The sequence below is a fragment of the Rissa tridactyla genome, chromosome 8 (genome assembly GCF_028500815.1).
Source record: "Rissa tridactyla isolate bRisTri1 chromosome 8, bRisTri1.patW.cur.20221130, whole genome shotgun sequence".
Lineage (NCBI taxonomy): Eukaryota > Metazoa > Chordata > Aves > Charadriiformes > Laridae > Rissa > Rissa tridactyla.
The window spans coordinates 54,639,781-54,658,971 of NC_071473.1; the positions used below are offsets into that span (position 1 = coordinate 54,639,781).

General features: G+C 44.9%; 1 protein-coding gene across 1 annotated transcript in view; it reads left to right on the top strand.

Moving 5' to 3' along the window:
* Positions 1-19,191, top strand: part of LRRC7 (leucine rich repeat containing 7) — a 97,570-nt gene extending 78,379 nt beyond the window's left edge. Inside the window, exons 20-25 of the mRNA XM_054212541.1 lie at positions 736-885; positions 5,238-5,357; positions 10,272-10,490; positions 11,746-11,838; positions 13,861-13,935; positions 19,063-19,191. Coding sequence (XP_054068516.1) covers positions 736-885; positions 5,238-5,357; positions 10,272-10,490; positions 11,746-11,838; positions 13,861-13,935; positions 19,063-19,170 — 765 coding nt within the window. The 3' untranslated portion in view covers positions 19,171-19,191. The remainder of the gene's footprint in view (positions 1-735; positions 886-5,237; positions 5,358-10,271; positions 10,491-11,745; positions 11,839-13,860; positions 13,936-19,062) is intronic.

Sequence of the window (19,191 nt, forward strand, 5' to 3'; positions counted from 1 at the left end):
AATGTGTATTTGCTTAAGAAGTACTTTATCTCCTGGAAGGCTGGCACTGGTGATGTTATCTAGCTAAACTGAGCTCCCAGTAAGCCCGCAGGTGCCAGCGAGCTGGTTGCTGGTGGTTTGCAGCGTAGGATGAGCAAAGCCGTAAGAAGCTGGGCTGGCTGGGGAGATGGGAGCGCCGGGGCACCGCGATGCCGCAGCTGCTGCAGGAGAAGACGCTGCCATCTGCCCATGGCCGGCAAGATGCCGGGCTGTACCGGAGCCGGCCAGAGCTTGCCCCTGCTGGGCAGCTGCTAGCCACCTAGGCTGCCCCAGGTGGCAAAGCTCAGGGGCCGGTGCAGAGCCTTCTCCTGCAGGGCTTTTCCCCTGCCTTTGGTGCTCCTTTATGCTAGATACACGTGTTCTGGCCCATCCACGGCTGCGCAGACGTACCAAAATTTGGCCGCATTTGCAAAATAAAGACTTGTACCGTGTTATATACTGCAATTTCCAAACTACAGATAACAACATATTTCATCTGCTGTCAGCGTTGAAGTCTTTTATGGTATCCATTTTATGTATAACTAGCAATGTATTTGCTTCCGTGTGACCCAGTGCATGCATCAGAAAGCTATTTATTTCTTGGTACTGTTTGTTTGCTTAAACTAAAACTTTGTGAAATTAACCATATATGTGTGATACTTAATTCGATGAGCATGTGTGTTCATATCCTGTCACGTGGTTGTTTCCTCTACTCAGACCGCTGCTTACAAACACAACACAGTTAGCCTTGGCATGCTGCACTCTGGAGGGTTTTCAGCAATGCATGCCGGCAGAAGCATGACTTTAAACTTGCAGACTAAATCTAAATTTGAAAACCAAATGCTTCAAGAGCTACCTCTACCGAAAGTAAGTATGGGATAGCCAGCATATACCAGCATTACAAAATAAATTAATAATACTCCTTGCTTTTTCCTGGTTTAGCTTTTGCCTATTATTCATGCTTATACGATACACAATCCAAAAAGCAAAGATGACAGTAACACAGTTTTCCTGCTCAAAATCTTGCTTTTTGGATTAAGTAGCTCACGCGGCTGTCATTACTGCTTTCTGCTCTCGTGTTACAAACTGATGCGATCATTCGATTTTCTCAATGACTTAATCTGTGCACAGAAACGGGGAACTTGTTTTGTTTTGTGACTGATCTTAGAAAAAGTGATGTAGAAATGTTTAATGTGCATTTAAATAGGCTCCAAGAGACAGGGATTTTAACCTATGAATAGTAATTGGGTATGCTGTAATAGTTGATGAGTTTTGATTACATGCCTGCCACACCTAAATTAATTTTAAACTTTTGTTGAGTAATGCCTATAGAAAGAAAATAATTTTCTCGTTTCTTTACTGTTTATTTTACAGCTATTAGTGATATATTGTTGAAAGTATATACATACCCACACAATTACATACAAACAAAGGTTTGATGGGAAAAGCACATACGAGAAGCCAGAGAGGGACATTGCTGAGGTATTTTCCAAGTACCAGAGAGGAGATGCTGAGACCGTACCCCGTGTCACGTCTGGCCACCCCAGAGTCACAGCAGCAGCCCGTCAGGCACCGTTGGGACTGTGTGTGACGGCAGGGGGCTGCCACAGTGCCAGAAGTGACCAGCATCCTTAAGTGTCTTGCTGCATTAGCGTCAGTAGCTGCTGGTACAAATTAGCACCATCTCTGTGAGTAATTAAAGGATAACAGAGCAGAGATCCGGGCACTGAAATGTGATCATCTGCGCTGTTAATTGCCGGCCTGGCCTCAGGCGTGCTTTGGCCCGGGCCAGCTGGCCCCCTCCCAGGCAATCCCTGGCCCCGGCTCCCGAGTTGGCACTGGCCAGAAATTCCCAAAGGAGGGCTTTGGTGCCCGATGTAAGAGTTTAGATCCAAACCTCTTTAGAAGAATGAGATAATTTAATGGCAGCACCATGACCAGATTGTGCCGATTGGCCGGAGGACAGGCCTTAGCGCTGCTGAGCTTATGAATGCAGGCACGTGCACCCTGTGCTGATTTCCAGGCGAAACTGCGATAGGTTCACAGAGCGCAAACACACAGACACACACACACGGAGATCATTGTCAGGTTTCTCCTGCTGTAATTTACTTTCCATACACTGTTCACTTCATTTACACCTCCCATTCAGCTGTCCCTGGATTTGAGCAAGTCCTGATGTTAGTGTCTGCTTCTCTGTTGTTCAGTTAATGACATCTAGGTCAAATCTTAACCGTAGACGTGTGTGTGTTTGGACACAGACAGCTTTCCCGTGTTGGTCGTACTGTTTTTTCTTTCAAAGAATTTGTTTGTCTATTTGGGTATAAACTAATTCTTGTCACGAGTCCTTGGAAAAAGTCCGTTTGAAACCAACTCCAAACAATGGTACTGTTTCTCTACACACATTTAGGAGTGAGGTATTCTATATCACTTGAAGAATTTTAGGCTGTAGATGAATATGGGTACTAATACACGGCTGTCTGAGGAAATTTAAGAAACTGTTTAGGGAACCTGTTTGGGGGTGTGGTCTTACGTGAATTATTCTGCTTTATATTTCACCAGCATTTCATTGCTACATACCCATATAAAACGTGGTGCTGAACTGCATGAAGGGGGTGTATTCTCTTGTATTCTTATTCTCTTTCTGTTTGGAAAGTGGTGAAAAATGATTGTTGAACAAACAATTTGAATGTTTAGTATTGTTTAGTTTTATTCCTTCACATGTTTTAAGGGATTTTACATTTCTTAAGGAATCCAGGCCACAGCAGCTTAATATTCACCTCTTCTTCTTCCTCTTTATTGTGGCCTAGATTCAAGAGAGTAATGAGTGAAGTCTAATTGTCCAGTGGAAGATCAGGAAATTAAGCATAGCAATTACTTATTTCGAGAAAGTTTATTACATCGATTCTACTCCATGTATGAAATGTTTGAACTGCTGCTTTTAATTTTTTCACCTAGACTTAATAGATACGTAGTTTGTTTGCAGTCTGTCCAAGCTCTGTAAATGAATAATATTGCAAGTAGACAAATTATTTTTACTGCAGAAAATGAAAAGAAAAACCTGTTATCACTGAATTTTCCTATTTATTGAGAAAGCAGAAAGCACCCTCCATATTTTTTCTTTTTCCCTTTTGAGTGGGAACTCACCTCTGCAGATTAGACAGTCACTTATGAAAACGGCACAGCCTTGTCTGCAGTGACAAAAGAAACACTTTTCTGAAGAATGCTTTCCATTTTTGGCATCCATCTCACAATTCTTGTAAAAGAAGGTTATGGTTTGGTGCACTTCATCATCAGAAAGTGTACAGTACCACCTCCCTTTAGGAATAATCAGCATATTGAGGAGTATCGCTTAGGAGGAAAGACAGAAGTTCCCGTGGGAAGCTGCCTCCCTCGTCCCCCGTGTCTCTGCACGGTGCGGGCACAGCGCAGGGCTGAGGAAGTCATCTTGCGGGGAGGAGGGTGCGTTCCCAGCCCAGCCTCGGGCGCCTGGGTCTGTGGGTGACTCGGGAAGGGGTGACTCGCATCACAGAGGTGGTGGCCTTTCTTTGCCGTTGGTTTTTACTACTCCTCACAGCAGAAATTTTTGCAATTGCACTTTTTCATTTCTGAAGCTGTTTGCTGCCCCAGTCTCAGATGACGTACCCCCCGGTTTGTATGGGGGTTACGCGGGGACGTGCAGCAAGCAGGGCAGAATGGCTGATTCAGGACTTTAGGGAGGCACAAAGAGCCCCACCTGCCCCAAAACTGGGACCCACATTCTGATCTAGGGACAAACAGGGCGCAGCGTGTCCCCCTGGGGAGCCTTGGGCAGGGGCTATCAGAGAGCAGCACCACTGCTGCCGCGGGCACTGGGACCGGTGGCTGCTGAGCCGTCAGGGGCAACCCATGGAAAAAGTGCTGAGCTTGGTCTGGTTTTTCCATTTTTAATAGGTGTAAAGAAAGCTCTACAGGGAGCTCTTGTAGTTGCAACAGGGCAAATCAGTTCCTGATTTTTCTGGAAGACTTCTTGAATGATGAGAGAATTATAATGAAAGTTTTCTTTTATTTTAAATAATTCAGATTGATTTTTTTTTTTTTACACTTAACCTCTGAGGAGGATGATTTAAATCACAATTTACTTCTGTTAACTTTTAAAGGATTTTTTAAGCTTGCATTGAAAAAAGTTCTTAATTGACCAGTTACCAGCTTTAATATTTCAAAGCAACAGTTTAATTTGTTCTTCAGTCATCTAAAGAAGAGTTTCATGATTTTTTTTAAATCTAAGCTGAAGAAGAAATAGCTTGAATGAAGAGGGGAAGAATAGACATTTTTTTCTTTGCAGATTACCATTAATCAGAACCGAATAAGGAGTTAACTGAACAAGCACTACATAATGCTGAGTGCTGTCGGTGGAAGTACAGTGTTGGCACTTTGGAAAGTCCGACACAAAAAGCCATACCCTGATAGCAAAATTGCCAGCTATGCTAAGGAAATACAGAGACAGAAACCAGAAAATCAGAAGGGGACAGAAAAAGTGCACGTGTCCTCAAAAGTACTTAAAAGGAGAGAAAAATAATAACAAAAGTTTCAAGCTCATTTAGGAAACTTTAAATGTGTGTTATGTCCATTCCAATTCAGGAAAGCATTTAATTACTGGTTAATAGATACGTGTGATATCCTGTTAGCTTAGAACAAACCCAGCCGTAGCCTAGAGGGGTCTGTGAGAGCACACCGCTCCGTGACGCAGGGAGCATAGTGCGAGGGAAGGGCAGTCACAAGTTCAATATTGCCATTAAGGAATATTTGCTGAAGAAAATATAAGCATATAATTTATCTTGGTGGCAAATACTTCATAAAAAAGTTTTTGATGCTTGAATGGCCAGTAAAAAAAGCTCTAACTCAAATGATTAATGGCAGACTGCACGTTTAAATATGGAACTTTGCCAAAATTTGTTTCTCTGAAAATAATGATTTGTGTTCAATTAATTTTCTCTTTTCTCTCATCATTCATTATTCTCATTATTTCTCTTATGTATCTTTCAAGATCTCCTGCTTGCGGAGAGTCCCACAGCACTATGATTGCACATTAATGAAATACTGTAGAAATTTAAAAGGATTTCCATTTTAGCAATAGCGTGTTTACGGTTTAACTGGGTTGATTACTGAAATAAATATGAAGAGAGAAATTTTCTGCCGTGGTGTGACAGTGACTAAAGGCTGCCCTACCGTTTCTGCAACAGACCCCGTCGCAGCAGAGCAGCATCTTGGACAACGGGCAGGAGGAGGTGTCCGTGAGCAGCCAGTGGAACCCCTACCCGCTGGGGCGGCGGGACGTGCCCCCCGACACCGTCACCAAGAAGGTAAGCAGCGCCAGCGAAGCTGCTGGCAGAGCTGCCCTTGGCGTCTTCTCCCGGCGAATCACTGGAAGGAGGAGAGCAGGTTAATGAGGACAGGTTTGGGAGACAAATATTTTTGTTTCAAAGTTTAAAGCAATAATCATGATGAATTAAGGGTGGTGTTTTCATGCCCGCTGCCTGGTTTTGTATTTGTTTTTGTAAATGCTCGTAGTTCCATCAATGGTGTGTGAAATGGGCGCGGTGGGCTTGGCGGATATATTGCTGCATGTTTCAGACAGCCGTCAGCTCCCTCTTGTCCTGAAAAGTCTTCATCGAAATTTTTCATTTCAATTACGTTCTTCAGTTCGTGACAAAAAAATGACTGTGTTGAGATGGAGACCGGCCCAGTGTCTGCACAGCCCCAGACGTTTTGGCAGAGACATCCCAGGCACGCATCAGTTGCTGATAAACTCACTAGAAAGGGTTCTAATTTCTAGTACCTCATGGCAGGAGGTATTAAATTCCAGTGCTTGGGTCTGGCCTGCTCTTATGAAAACACTGGCTGCTCTCTCCCAGCCCCAACACGGCTCTGCTCATCGACCGAGAACCTGCCATTTTCAGATGCTCTAATCATAAAGCTGGAGAATGGAGGATCCCGACAAGCTAAACAGTGTTTGCAATCAGCTTTAGAAGGTGGAGCCACACACACAGGCAGTGATAATTACACTGAGTGTTATCTATATGGAGATCGGTCCTGCTCATCCCTGTAGTAAAGTGTTATGAGTGAATAAAACCGGTGTGAAAGTCATAATGTGCACACTAATAACTTCTGTAGTGTAATTAACTGTCAGCACCGATGAGGAAAATATCTCCCTGCTGGCATCACATCTTTTTCTTCAAGACATTTTCAGGAGCAGTAGCCTTTGCCTTCGCACAAAAGGAGTGACAAGGGATACAACACGTGTACAAGAGAATTGCTGGAGGATGGGAGACGGAAGCCATGGCCCCAGAGCACAGGAGGAGGAGGAGGAGGGTGCCCCGTTACTGTCTGGCAGCCCAGTTATTTGAAGGGTTTCTTTGTCCCCCAATATGCAAGAAACAAGGATAAGAAATTTAAAAGGAGTCACTGCTTATCTTCACTGGCATATTGGGATAAAACCTGCGTTTATCGATTCACACAATCTAACACAGTCTATGTCTTGCATTTGTGCATCATCAGTGTTACTATAATAAGAAAATGCACATTCTGTTTCGTTCCAAATATTTCAGTATCTCGCTGCTGAGATGTGGTAAGTACAAACAGTGCATAACCGTGCTGAAATCTGCTTAACTCAGTGGAGCAAGCCATTGTTACATCCCTTGTCAGCTACTTTAATTATACTATAAATATTGGACACTGAGCTGAAAATAATTAACTTTTGTGATGGATGTTATATGAAGTAAAGAATACAAATGAAATTGGGGAAGCAGTCTGCATAATAGAGATTTTTTTTCTGCAGAATAAATAATTCCGTTTCCAAGAAAGGCCGCTTATCCACCTCCAGCAAGAGCCACAGTGTGAATACACAAGAAGCAGTGATAGCATCTCGTCAAAGTCTATTAACAGGAGTGCGAGAATGAATTCTGAAAATTGTTTACCCACCATCCTCAGGAGGTGGTGTGCAATGTGCTGTCCCGACAATGCTAAGCTCTTCCCCATTGCACGCGAGCTAGAGTGCCCTGCTTTCCCAGCATCTGGGGATTAATTTACAGCAGTTGTTTGAAATCAGACTCAGAAAATCTTCTACAGAATTGAAGTTCAACATAACAAAGAATTAAATGATGTAAATATAAATTGTAGTATATGTTGTGGTTTTCCACTGACATGACCGTACTGGTGTGAACGGGCCTGGGCAGAGCAGAGTCACTGCGCGGGAGAGCTGTACTTGGGAAATCACCGGAAGAGGAGCTGGGGCTTGTTCTTCCAAGGGGAGGAGCAGGCACTATAGACAGATGGGCTGATGCAGTACGTATATAGATGCAGTAATACGTGTTCCTCAATTAGCCAAACACAGCAGGCTACTATACATGCAGTGATGGCTGTTTATGTATGTTAGGTAAGGTGGGAATACCACACGGTCATCGCTACATAGTTATGTGGGGGGTGAGTGGTTGTTTCTGTCCTTTTTGCTGTTCAGAATACAGACTAAATGCAAGTTTTATTTTAAGTATGATCACTTAATGTGATCATCTCATAATTTATGGGCTATTTCTCGTATAGAAAAGTTGGGTATTTTAAACTTCAAGTTGAATAACCCATGGAGCTGCTAAATGACTACAGTATTTATGCTTCCTGGAAGGTGACTTCTGTCCTGTCAACAAGGCAGAAGTCAGCTACATGCCTGATTAAATCAGTTGTATTCCGAGTTAGCTGCTCCTCCATACAAAGGTAGAAGGGTGGCAGGGGATCACCAAAAAGGAACCTGGAAATCACTCCTTATGAAACAGAGAGGTTGAAGAGTGAGAATGAATGTGGGAAATGAACAGAGGTCAGCCCAGCCAGCGTGGGTGCAGGGTGCCGACCTGCTACGAGCTGCGCAGGTTTGGGGAGGCGCAGGACCGTGTTATTTGGCCTCTTCTACTGCAGGATCGCAGCAGCCCACATCACGGCTGAAACCATGCAAAGCTGGAAATCCCTGCGTGGACTGAACAGTCTCAGTGGCTGTGGAAGGAGCACACGCTATGGAACGAGCACACGCTACGGAGCTGCAGCAAGGCAGCTGCCTCAAAACTGGGACATACAGAAGTGTCTGAGTCACCATTTCTCTCCCTTTCTGATTTGGGAGTATTTCTCTGTTCATTCTTTCTGTTTCCTTGCCAACATCTGCTTTGAGGCTTTTCAGTGAAGAAGCACGGGTTTTGTTGTATTTGAACTAGACATCTTCCTCTGACGCAGACAATGCGCCTGCTGCGGTGGATATGGGATTATATCTGGCGCAAATAGCAGAATTTATGAGATTCTGCTTTTTTGGGATCCTCTTGTGCTGAGGATGACACAGCATGAAGTACAGAACCGTGCTGCTCATGGTCCCCTCCTCACCTTGCATCTCTGCTGCAGACACGACTTTTTACCTCTAGAGAGTTAATGAATAGCTAAAAAGTCTGTCTTGAGCATTTTCCTTCACTGCTGATCTTGGATGAACTGAAGATCTCTCTGACCTGTAAAGAGGGATGTTCGCAGCACAGACCGACTGCACCCGGCTGTTCGTGGAGTCAGTTAGTCAATGGCTATTAAGCACGTTCATGTACTCGGGTGAGTTGTGTTTTAAGAAGAGTTTGGGGATTGCAGATCTGGGCACAAGGAGCAAGAGAATTCTCTGTCATTGCTCACTTTGAGACTACCCCTCCTGTACTGAATCAGACCTGTATTCTACCTGGTCCCTTCCTCAAACGGAGTCAGCAAACAGTAAGACAGAGCAGATCAGTTTTGCCCGCAGTCGCTGCGTGTCGTGCTGGGATTCTGTGTTCGGTGACATGAGTAGTTCCAACTGCGTCTCTGTTAAAGATGTGTTGTGCAAGCAAATCTTGGAAATCCAGTAAGACGTACTTTTGTTATGGCAACAAGCAGTTAATTTTAATGCCCTGGCTGCTTTAACTTCCGAGGCCAGGCGATTGGCCAAGGGGTAAGAAATGTTTTGACCTTTTGCTGTATTAAATTTATTCTTGTCTAAAATCCAGTTCACAATTAGTAACTCTTCCACCAGCGTCGTAAAGGTTCAGTAGTAATGAGGATTAGACCTTCATGACGAGACGTGTTTGGGTCACTGGCTGGTGTAAACTTAATGTGAAATATTCTTTAAGTAGGTCGGTTTTGTCCGTGGAGACTTGTAGGTACTGAGACATGCGATCGTAATGCTCTTTCGCATTCGGGCTGTTCAGACAATAGCGCTGGTTGATGGGTGCATAGAATCTGAAAACTCTCAGTAGCAACGGCGTGATGTTTCGTGGAGGTAATAGTGTTTGATCACACAATGGAGCGTGAATTTTGCTCGTTCCCGTCCTGCTGTTGCATGCGGTTATTTATAAGCAACATCTGAATCCTGAAAATGTGGAAAGTATAAAATTGCCTCAACTGAATTTATTTTGCAAAGATTTGCCTCAAATGTTTATGTAATTCGTGTGCCTAAATCGAGACCGTGTACTGAAGAGTAAGCAAGTATGCAACTTCACCACGTCGAGAACGGAATACAGAAAGCAAACCTCACCTGCGAGAGCCCGGCTGCAAAGGTGGAAGGCGATGGGGTCGGAGGGCAGAGGCGAAGGACAGCAGACATCCTTTTTTTCTGAAAATATCAAAAGGCCATGTCAATGTAAATGCAGTATTTCACTTATATTTACAAAATATTGGTGCTTCAAATCAGTAGATATTGTCTTAGAAATTTGATAATTTTCGTAGTGACATTTTGTAAAAGCCACATTTGCTCCTAGGACAAGGCGTAGGATTTAAATGATTATGTTTTTCTGTTCACAGTCCACAATCCTGGCCAATAGCTGTATTTGGGTTACAAATCTTAGTCCAAACTGTCCTTAGAGAAAAAATCAGCATTCCAATATCTTCAGAGTGTGCTGTGATGAGTAATCCACCCTACTTCAATTTATTAAATGTTTTTAGTTCACAAAACATTCGGAGCAGAGCATACATTGTGACATGAGGAAAAAAAAATATTTTCTCTTTATGAAACGTACAGTGTACGGCTAATTTCCCTTACGCCTCCGAGGGTCACTGGGTGCAATGGGTATATCCTTGCTGCTTTTAATCACGGTTGTTTCCAACTGTGGTCAAAAGGCAAACCTCTGATATGATTTAAGAGGTTTGCTTTTACTTGACTCTGTAAGTTGTAATAATTGCTTCTTTTCAGCTTCCTGAATTTCTGGCCTAACGGGTTACGTTACCCACAGGCAGGTAGCCATATCCAGACTCTAATGGGATCGCAAAGCCTGCAGCATCGGAGCCGCGAGCAGCAGTACGAGGGGAACATGAACAAAGTCACCATTCAGCAGTTCCAGCCACCGCTGCCCATTCAGATTCCCTCTTCGCAGAGCTCTCGGGCACCGCAGACGGGGCGATGCTTAATCCAAACCAAGGGGCAGAGAAGTACGGATGCGTATCAGGAGCAGGTGAGAAAGCGTGTCTATAAAATAGCGCTTTGACAAAAACTTTCTGGTTTTTTCTGCTTTGTACAGAGCAGGAAAAGGGCACATAGGGCAACAAGAGGGGACGGCTGAGCCGGGCTGCGCGGCTGAGCTGGAGGCAGGCAAGCGGCTCCCTCCTTCCCTGTCCCCAGGGACTGGGACCATTTCTTTCTTGGGTTGACCAAGCAACACAGTCTGGCACTGAAATTCCTGAACAGAGCTGACATCCCTGGGTCATACTGATTAATGAGCAATTTCTGCCAATTCCCCAGTAACCTACTTCAGTGCTAGCAGTGCAGCGCTTGGCAAGACACTGGTCTCCTCAGATTTGTATCAGCTGCTCCAGTTTAGCCCTACGAAAGAGCGGCTGTAGCTCCAGTGCCCCCAGTCTAACAAAATGGGTGCGGGTGAGTTTCTTCATTAAGTGGTCCTATTCCCATCATACTTGGCCTTAATGATTGCAATAACTGTTTGAGGCACCTGACTTGCAGGATCAGGTTCAGAATCATTAGCAAACCTTTCTCTCGTGTAAAGCGTTGAACGATCCATGCGAGCGGTTAATGCCTGTGCTAAGTCCCTGAGCGTAGTGCGGAGATTCAGAAGCAATTGCTTGTGCGGCTCACAGGACGTGCTCGGACTGGCTCAATGAGTAGTCATTAAGCTACGCTGAAGTCATTTTTATTTTATATTCAATTACCCGATGCCGTTTAGAGTCATCCCCACTAAAAGATAAGATTCAGCACTATCTCCTGGAGTGAGGCACTTGTAAAAGCCGTTGGTGCTCAGGGCAGGCTGTGGGGGCTGGGGCTGGGTCTGTGGCTGACAGTGGTGTGAACATCTCTGAGCTTCAGGGTACGTGTCCCTGGGGTTTGTCCCAAGCACAGCACCCAGGGATGTGTGCCGCCTTCTGGAAACAAGATGAAGTCACACTGACATAGATCAATGGTCAAGTGAAGATGAAAAATTTAGCCAGTGTAAACTGCTCTTTCACAGGCCTAAGGGGTTTTTCTACTTGAAAATACAATTTTAAAATATATGGAAAAATGTGTGCATCACTGTGAATATTATGGTATCATTGAGCACACTAAAATCGTAAAAAATACTCTCAGTTTATGCCAGTATTCTACTGACTCTTAACCAGGTGGTACAATACAGCTTTTGAGAGGGTCAACCTGTCTCATTAATGGTGGTAGGCTTTAATGTTGGCACTGACTTATCTTGCTGTATCTTTTCAACCTAGTTTTGTGTGAGAATAGAGAAGAATCCTGGCCTGGGTTTTAGTATCAGTGGTGGAATAAGTGGACAAGGAAATCCATTCAAACCTTCTGATAAGGTAAGCTATAAATTTCTCTCTAAAGGATCCTTATTTTAGAGTGCCGTATAGTGGAGACACAGATAACATGAATGAAATTTTTATGCACTTCTGTTGTGATAATTGAAAAAAAAAAAATCCTATACTTGGCTTTTTTTTGGTTAGCAGAGTGGTGTTCAGGGATTTTTTGGTTAATGAAGACTAGAGAATCAAAACAACTCACGTGGGTGTCTGCCTTATATGCCACGTTAAGATAATTTTTCAGGCTGTGTTCTGAAGAATCATCTCTCTGACTTTCTTCTTTTAAGAGTGAATGTAGGCCCTGATTAAACTTTCACGAGAGGCATTAGAGGGAATACTAATAACAGCATCACTGGCGGCTGAAATGCCAGGGTTTGTAGCAGCCGTATCAAATAAAATCAGCCTGGTCTGCAAACTGGTCTGGGGACCAGCGGGGCCTTACAAAGCCCATGGCAAGCAGTCTGCTGTTCTGGGCTGCTAATTAAACATGTCATCGTTATGGTACACGATGCTCAGGGAGACTCAGTATTTGCTCTGGGAATTACACAGTGAAGAGGTTGATAAGTCTCTTTACAGTAAAAGGAAGCCTAGTAAAATTACAACGTCTGGTGGTTATCAGCTACGCAGGGCTTCAGGATTGGGAAATGGCCTCTCAGACCTGTGAATTCCGCTGTTCTGTGCAGTAAAACTGACTGGAGCTTGTTGAAAAACAAGTACTACGGGTACCTCTCTGCTAAACATACTCTTAACATTTATAGTCTTTGATAATACTGGCGTCCGTTCTAAGAGGCAATCATAACTTCCATAAATATTGACAATGTTTGGAAAATGATGAAATTAAAACTGTGTTTTAATCTCTTCTCAAAATTTGAGATCTGCATGCAAATTGAAAAGTAATTTCCCCACCACTCTGAATTACAATGGAAAGCTAATTGGAAATGTAAAATACGCTTGAAAATACCAGTCTAACGCAATCTTAATTCCTTTCAGTTTTCTCATTGATAATCCCTGTTTTGAACTTCAAGAACAGTTCCATTTAATGTCCATAACCATCAGGCATTTTAATTGCAGTCCCTTAAAACATACTCATTTTTGGTGTCCTCATTTGAGACTGCACACTGGAATTGCACTTTATAACATCATGGCCGTCTTTTCCACAATTTAATGTATGGTGTTAGAAATAAGCTATACTTCCCCTGTCTGTCACTTGCCTGTAATTATTAAAGAGTCCATACCCCACTGTGAGTGTGTCTGCACCAGTAACACGTGCGATAACAGCTTGGATAGACTGAATTTTACCAGTTGAGCCCGCGCGCAGTTCCAGAGGCTGCTGGAAGGTGCTCACCCTCGGGAGCGGGGTGAGCGCCCCAGAGACGGCGAGGCTAAGGGTGCAGGATGCCTGAGCTGTGTGGGAAATACTGCAAATGTGCTCCTCATCTAGGAGCTCGGTCTTTGATTTGGGGTTTTATTAACATCTTTTACTGACATTCTGAAAGCCAATCTAAAAATATCCTTTATTACTTAATAGTTTTTCCCCTTTCAAAGTCGCTCACTCCTCAGACACTGGGTGAAGTGACAGCCCTACAGACCATTGTACCGAATATCAAGACTGCTTTTTAGAAATTGTTGTAAACTTTTTTTTTTCCTAAAGGAAGTAAACAGAGATTACTCTATAGATCATGGTACGCATTATTCTAATAAATTAATGCTTGCTGCATTTTAATTATCCTCCTGATAACCCTGTTACTCTTGCCCTATCCAAATTGGACATTATTTTGTGACATAGAATCTTAATTTCGAATGACCCGCAATTATATTTGTATCAGGCGACACCTGAAGGTCATGGAGAGCCGCTACAAACCCCTACTACTGTTTGATGAGAAAAGGATTTAAAAAAGAGTGTAGTGTTCAGACCACGGCCAGAGTATATAAAGCCCCCAGCCAGGAGATAGGGAGACGCCTGTATTTTGGGAAGTAGTTCTTGGTGATAGCATCCTAACCTCTGTTACTTCTGACCTATAGGGTATCTTTGTTACTAGGGTTCAGCCTGACGGACCAGCCTCCAGCCTGCTTCAGCCTGGCGATAAGATCCTCCAGGTAGGGATGGATTTGGCTGCTTTGTAACTGAACTCAGTCTTTGCATCTCACGAGTACGATGATAATGTTTTCAGTGCGAGTAAACTGCTAGGTTTGTTATTATGGTACTTTAATATCGATTTATAACAGCGTGTTGGCCGGGCAGTTTCTGCTCCCTCCCCGGGGACACTGACCAAGGCAGACGGATGCCAGCACCAGCCCCTCTGGCACTGCAGGAAAGGGTTAATGCTTACGCTCTGTCACAGGAATGAGCCAGGTGACATAATTTAAATGCTAAAATAAAAATATTCCTTACATCATATCCAGTTTTTCCGCACCAACAGTGCAAGCAGGTGCAGGGGGAGAGGAGCTTTACAAGCGGTTCCACAAGCAGAAGGGTATGACAAAGTGACAGGTTCATTTTCACCTTTGCAGCAGACGCGACGCTGCTGTAAGGACCTACGTAGTCCCGTTTTTTGTCAGAATTGTAACTGGCAATATTTTTGCATCCCTTCCGCTGCCTCAGCATTTTTGAATGCACTCGCATGAAAAGCAGCCACCAGTGGATCCGCTACTGGATCATGGAAGCGTCTGCGTAATTTACACAGAAATCTCAGCTTCTTGTTTTCTTTTTTGTTTCTGGAAAAAATATTTTCTGTCTTCCAGTGAACGTTTTTAAATAGAAAGACAGACTGTTCCTGAACATACCTTTCAAAAATTCCTTATTCACAGAAAATAACGACTGTCCGTGTAGAAAAGGGGTTTCTACCATGTCCTGCAAAGTTGTTTCTTTTTTTTGTTAAGCCTGGAAAATGTGTTACCACTGGCAGCCAGTAGCGTTACTTTTGACAAAAGGAAGAGACTCATTATAGTTGTCTGAAAGGCTTAGGACAGTTTTTAAAGCCATTCACACTGATGAAGGGCAGGAGGTTAACTGTGATTTAATCAGTTATATGAAGGCAGTCAGCAAACCAAGGGTGTTTCCAGTGGTTTTGGTAGCATCCCTCCTCCCGCCTCCCTCTCTCCTTCGCTCCCCCCTGCCCTTCCCACCCGGCACGGGCACTGCAGGAGTTAGCAGCTTAGTAACAGAAACAAAACTAGGTAAAGTACATTCAAAAGTAACAGCAAAATAAGGTGAGAAGGGCGAGCAGTGGGCACACGCCGCGGGGGTGGCTGATGGAGCGGTGGCGAGGGCTGTGTTGGTGTATGCAGGGGCAGGGCTGGGGTGAGTGTTCCCCATGAGTCTTCAGCAGTGACGTATGCTTTTGTCCTGCATATATTTTATGGCTATTCTTATGTTAAATGATTTCTCCAGATGGGCACAGGAGCTGGGCTTTCCCGTGTTTCAGCACATGTTCCTAAAATAGGAGCATTTATGTATATTTGTATAATTGCATTTAAGGTATGGCTGTGGGGTTTTTTAGGTAGCAAATTTCACTGTCCTAATTTTTTCGTCACTTATGTTGATGAAGTTTGTTTGACTTTCACTCTCAGTCATTCTCGTAGGATTGTGGATCAGTGTCAGCAGAGTTTCTCACTTGTCACTGTCAGTCCATCATCTCAAATTATCTGGCAAGAACATTTTCCTTTTATTCGTAGTTACTCGTAGCCATGCATGATCCCTATGAGCAGGTGTTGATTTATAGCGTGGCAAGTCAAAGGGTGGTGATTAATCTCATGAAGGAATTAGCAGAGAAAAAACCATAACTGTGATGAAGGATATTTTACTTCTTAAATATAAGCGATGCCTTTAGCTAAAAGCATCCAGTTCCCCGGGCAGTAAGAACTTGAAATTATCAATACGCATGGGCATCACTTCACCTCCACCCCCATTTTCCAGTCGTTGTGCCTCCGGTCGCGTCTCTCTGACACTTTCCCCAGTGCAACTGCACCTTTGTCTGGGATCACGGCAGGTAACCCCGGTGTCACCAGTGCTGGAGCACCTCCATGCCTGGGCACCTTTTGTGCCCCCATGCAGCTAACTCCGTTTACCCAAGGTGATACACAGGAAGATATTGTCAAACCAAGGCTCCAAAGGGAAATTGTTTAAAGGTTTACGTGGAAGAATTTACTTAGCAGGATGTTTTCAGGAGAAGCAGTAACGTTTCTGTCAGGTGTTTTTGTGTCTCCCCAAGCAGTTTTGGTAAAAGAAGGAGGGGAAAAAAAAATGAATCAAAAAAAAATTAAAAATTAAAAAGGCTTGACATTCCCTGTATGGATTTACCCGACTCACAGAGAAAATGTCATTTTCAAACACGGTTTTGCATTTTGCCCATTTTTGACAGAAGAGTCTGTGTCTTCTGCAGCAAACAAATTCTGGTCCTTCCAAGTCGGAAGCCCATGGCCCCGCTGGGATCCGGGGGAGCAAAATTGTTGTATCTTTCCTTGCTGTGTCATAGGCTCTTAAGTTAGTTAATTCATAAGTAAGAATGATTTTTCTGTTATAAAATTAGCAGCAGCTTCAGTAGATGACTAAGGAGGAGGCAGCCAGTTGTACGGCTGTCGGCGAGGAGAGAGCAGCTCTGGCAGCCACCGCACCTTAGAGGCTCCCCTTCAGCTCTAAGAAATCTTGTTTTGCTGGCTCCATGATTCAACTGAAAAGCATTCTTTTTGTCTAATAATTAGAACTAAATATTAATTCTATGTTTAAACATATGCATAGATTTCATAGCAAATTTTGTGGGGACTGTGAGACCCCAGCAGGAATGAAAGAAGTAGATTCTGATTATCATTTATTTATATGTTGAATAACAAATCCCTCTGGGTGTGGCCTGCTTAGGTATTTTTGGATGTGCGTCTCCTACAGCCCCCTTCACTGAGGAACATTTCTTGTAGAAAAGAGGTCTCTCTGCTGGGTAGGACCGAACCTGCGTTGCGTTTTCCTGCAGCCCCCCCTCGCAGCCCGGCAGTGAGGAGGCGCCAGGCAGTGCTGACCTGGAACAATGGGGATCCCAGTGGGCTCTGTGGAGAACCCACTGAAACGTCTTCAACTTCTTTCGTGCCCTGACAACGTGCGCTGTCAGCCCAGAACCCCCCGCAGCCTGGGCTGCATCCCCAGCAGCGTGGGCAGCAGGGCGAGGGGGGGATTCTGCCCCTCTGCTCCGCTCTGGGAGACCCCCCTGCAGCGCTGCCTCCAGCCCTGGGGCACCAACAGCAGAAGGACACGGAGCTGTTGGAGCGGGGCCAGAGGAGGCCCCGGAGATGCTGGGAGGGCTGGAGCCCCTCTGCTGGGAGGACAGGCTGAGAGAGCTGGGGGGGTTCAGCCTGGAGAAGAGAAGGCTCCGGGGAGACCTTCCAGACCCTTCCAGGCCCTAAAGGGGCTCCAGGAAAGCTGGGGAGGGACTTTTTAGCAGGGTCTGTTGCAATAGGATGAGGGGTAATGGCTTTAAACTGGACGAGGGGAGACTGAGATGAGATGTGAGGCAGAAATTGTTGGCTGTGAGGGGGGTGAGCCCCTGGCCCAGGTTGCCCAGAGAAGCTGTGGCTGCCCCATCCCTGGAGGGGTTCAAGGCCAGGTTGGACGGGGCTTGGAGCAACCTGGGCTGGTGGGAGGTGTCCCTGCCCAGGGCAGGGGTGTTTTTAAGGTCTCTTCCAACCTAAGCTGTTCTATGATTCCCTCTGAATTACCTCAGAGTCTGAGCTGACCTCGCACTGAATGCCAAATGGCCCTTAATTTTGACACGTAAGTGAAGGTCTTTGAAACTTTTCCTGCCTGAAGTTTGTATCCCTGTTTCTCAGAGCAAATATATTTAATAGTCTTAAGCTAAGGAGTACTACATGAAAAAAAGTGAGCTACTTTTCCCTATTGCCTGGATGCTGCCTTTTCTCTGTGCTCTGTATCGGCCCGTTGCCATTCCTGCGCGGTCGCCAGCTCCAGAGCTCGCCGCAGCCGGTGCCTTTGAACACAAACTCGGAAGTGCCAGGCGAGCGCCTCCGCGCTGGGGGCTCCCCTTCCCGTCGTGTGTGGGTGCAGCACTTCTTGGAGTTATCAATCTGGGCTGGGCGTCCTTTAATCCAGCGAGAGGGCATGGGGGGGTCCCTCCGCAAGCGCCTGGTCTGGGGCGGGATCGTGGCATAGCGTGGCTTCGTGTGGACAAGATCTCCCTGTCTGGTGGTCTGGGGGTGGGAAACAGCCGCCCGGTAGCTCTTCTCTGGGGCTGTAATTTCACAGCAGCTGTCGGTTATTCGCCAAAGCTTGAAGGCTTCACTAACCTATTTTTAAATGTTAGCTAAAATGTTAAAGAATTAAAAAAAAAATTAAAAAAAAATAATATATATACACACATACACACACATACGTATATTTTGTTAAATTCCAGCGTGTTTATAGAGTTGCTGCAAAGCAGCCAGACCAGGTTCTGCTCCATGGCCCCGTAGCCTGCCTCTCGCTTCCCTTTTCTCTGCCGTCTTTGGGGGAACTCGGAACCAGCCAGGCATTTCCCCTGCCGCAGGGCCACGGGACTCTGGGGACCGAGGTGACACTTGGGCAGGAGCCGTGGGGCTTTGGTGGGTGGCTAAAAGGCAGGTGTCTGCAGCGGGCGGTGCCTTTGCTGGGTACGGGGTCACCTCCACGGGCTGGCTTTGTTCCGGAGAATGGCTGATCTTCTGCTTAGGCTTGTTGATCACACTCAGAATACTGTTAGTGACTATGTTTAAAATTTGACCATTTTAAATAGCGTTGTACCAGACAAGGTATAGGTAGATTTAGTTAGCACTAAAGCAGAATGGTTTATTTAGTAAATTTTTCCCGTTTTTGTATGTGCAGTCCGTCTGCGTCTGAGCTGAGCCGGAGCCTCCCCTGTAGTCAGCAACACTCTCGGCAGCGTTCCCTTCCTTCGGGCTTCTCAGCCTTCCAAACTCTTACATCCCAGAGTTACTGCTGCTTCAGGGAACGTGCAGACTATCCCAGAGTCACGGGACAATTTCAGTTGGGAAGGACCCCCGGAGGTCAAGCAGGGGGTGCAGTATCTGTCCAAGAGAGGGGGGAGAAATGTGTTCTCTCAGTCAAAGCCCTGTTTGTGGGAAATCGTTGTGTGACTGCTATTTATTTTAGCCTTGCTTTTCATTTTCATCTCTCCCTTTGCTCCCCCGAAACGAAGACACTCAATAGGATCTCATTTGATTTCTCTTCTTGTTTTTGTCTTGCAGGCAAACGGACACAGTTTTGTACATATGGAACACGAGAAAGCTGTATTACTACTGAAGAGTTTCCAGAATACAGTAGACCTAGTTATTCAACGTGAGCTTACTGTCTAAATATTTTTTTATAAATAGTAA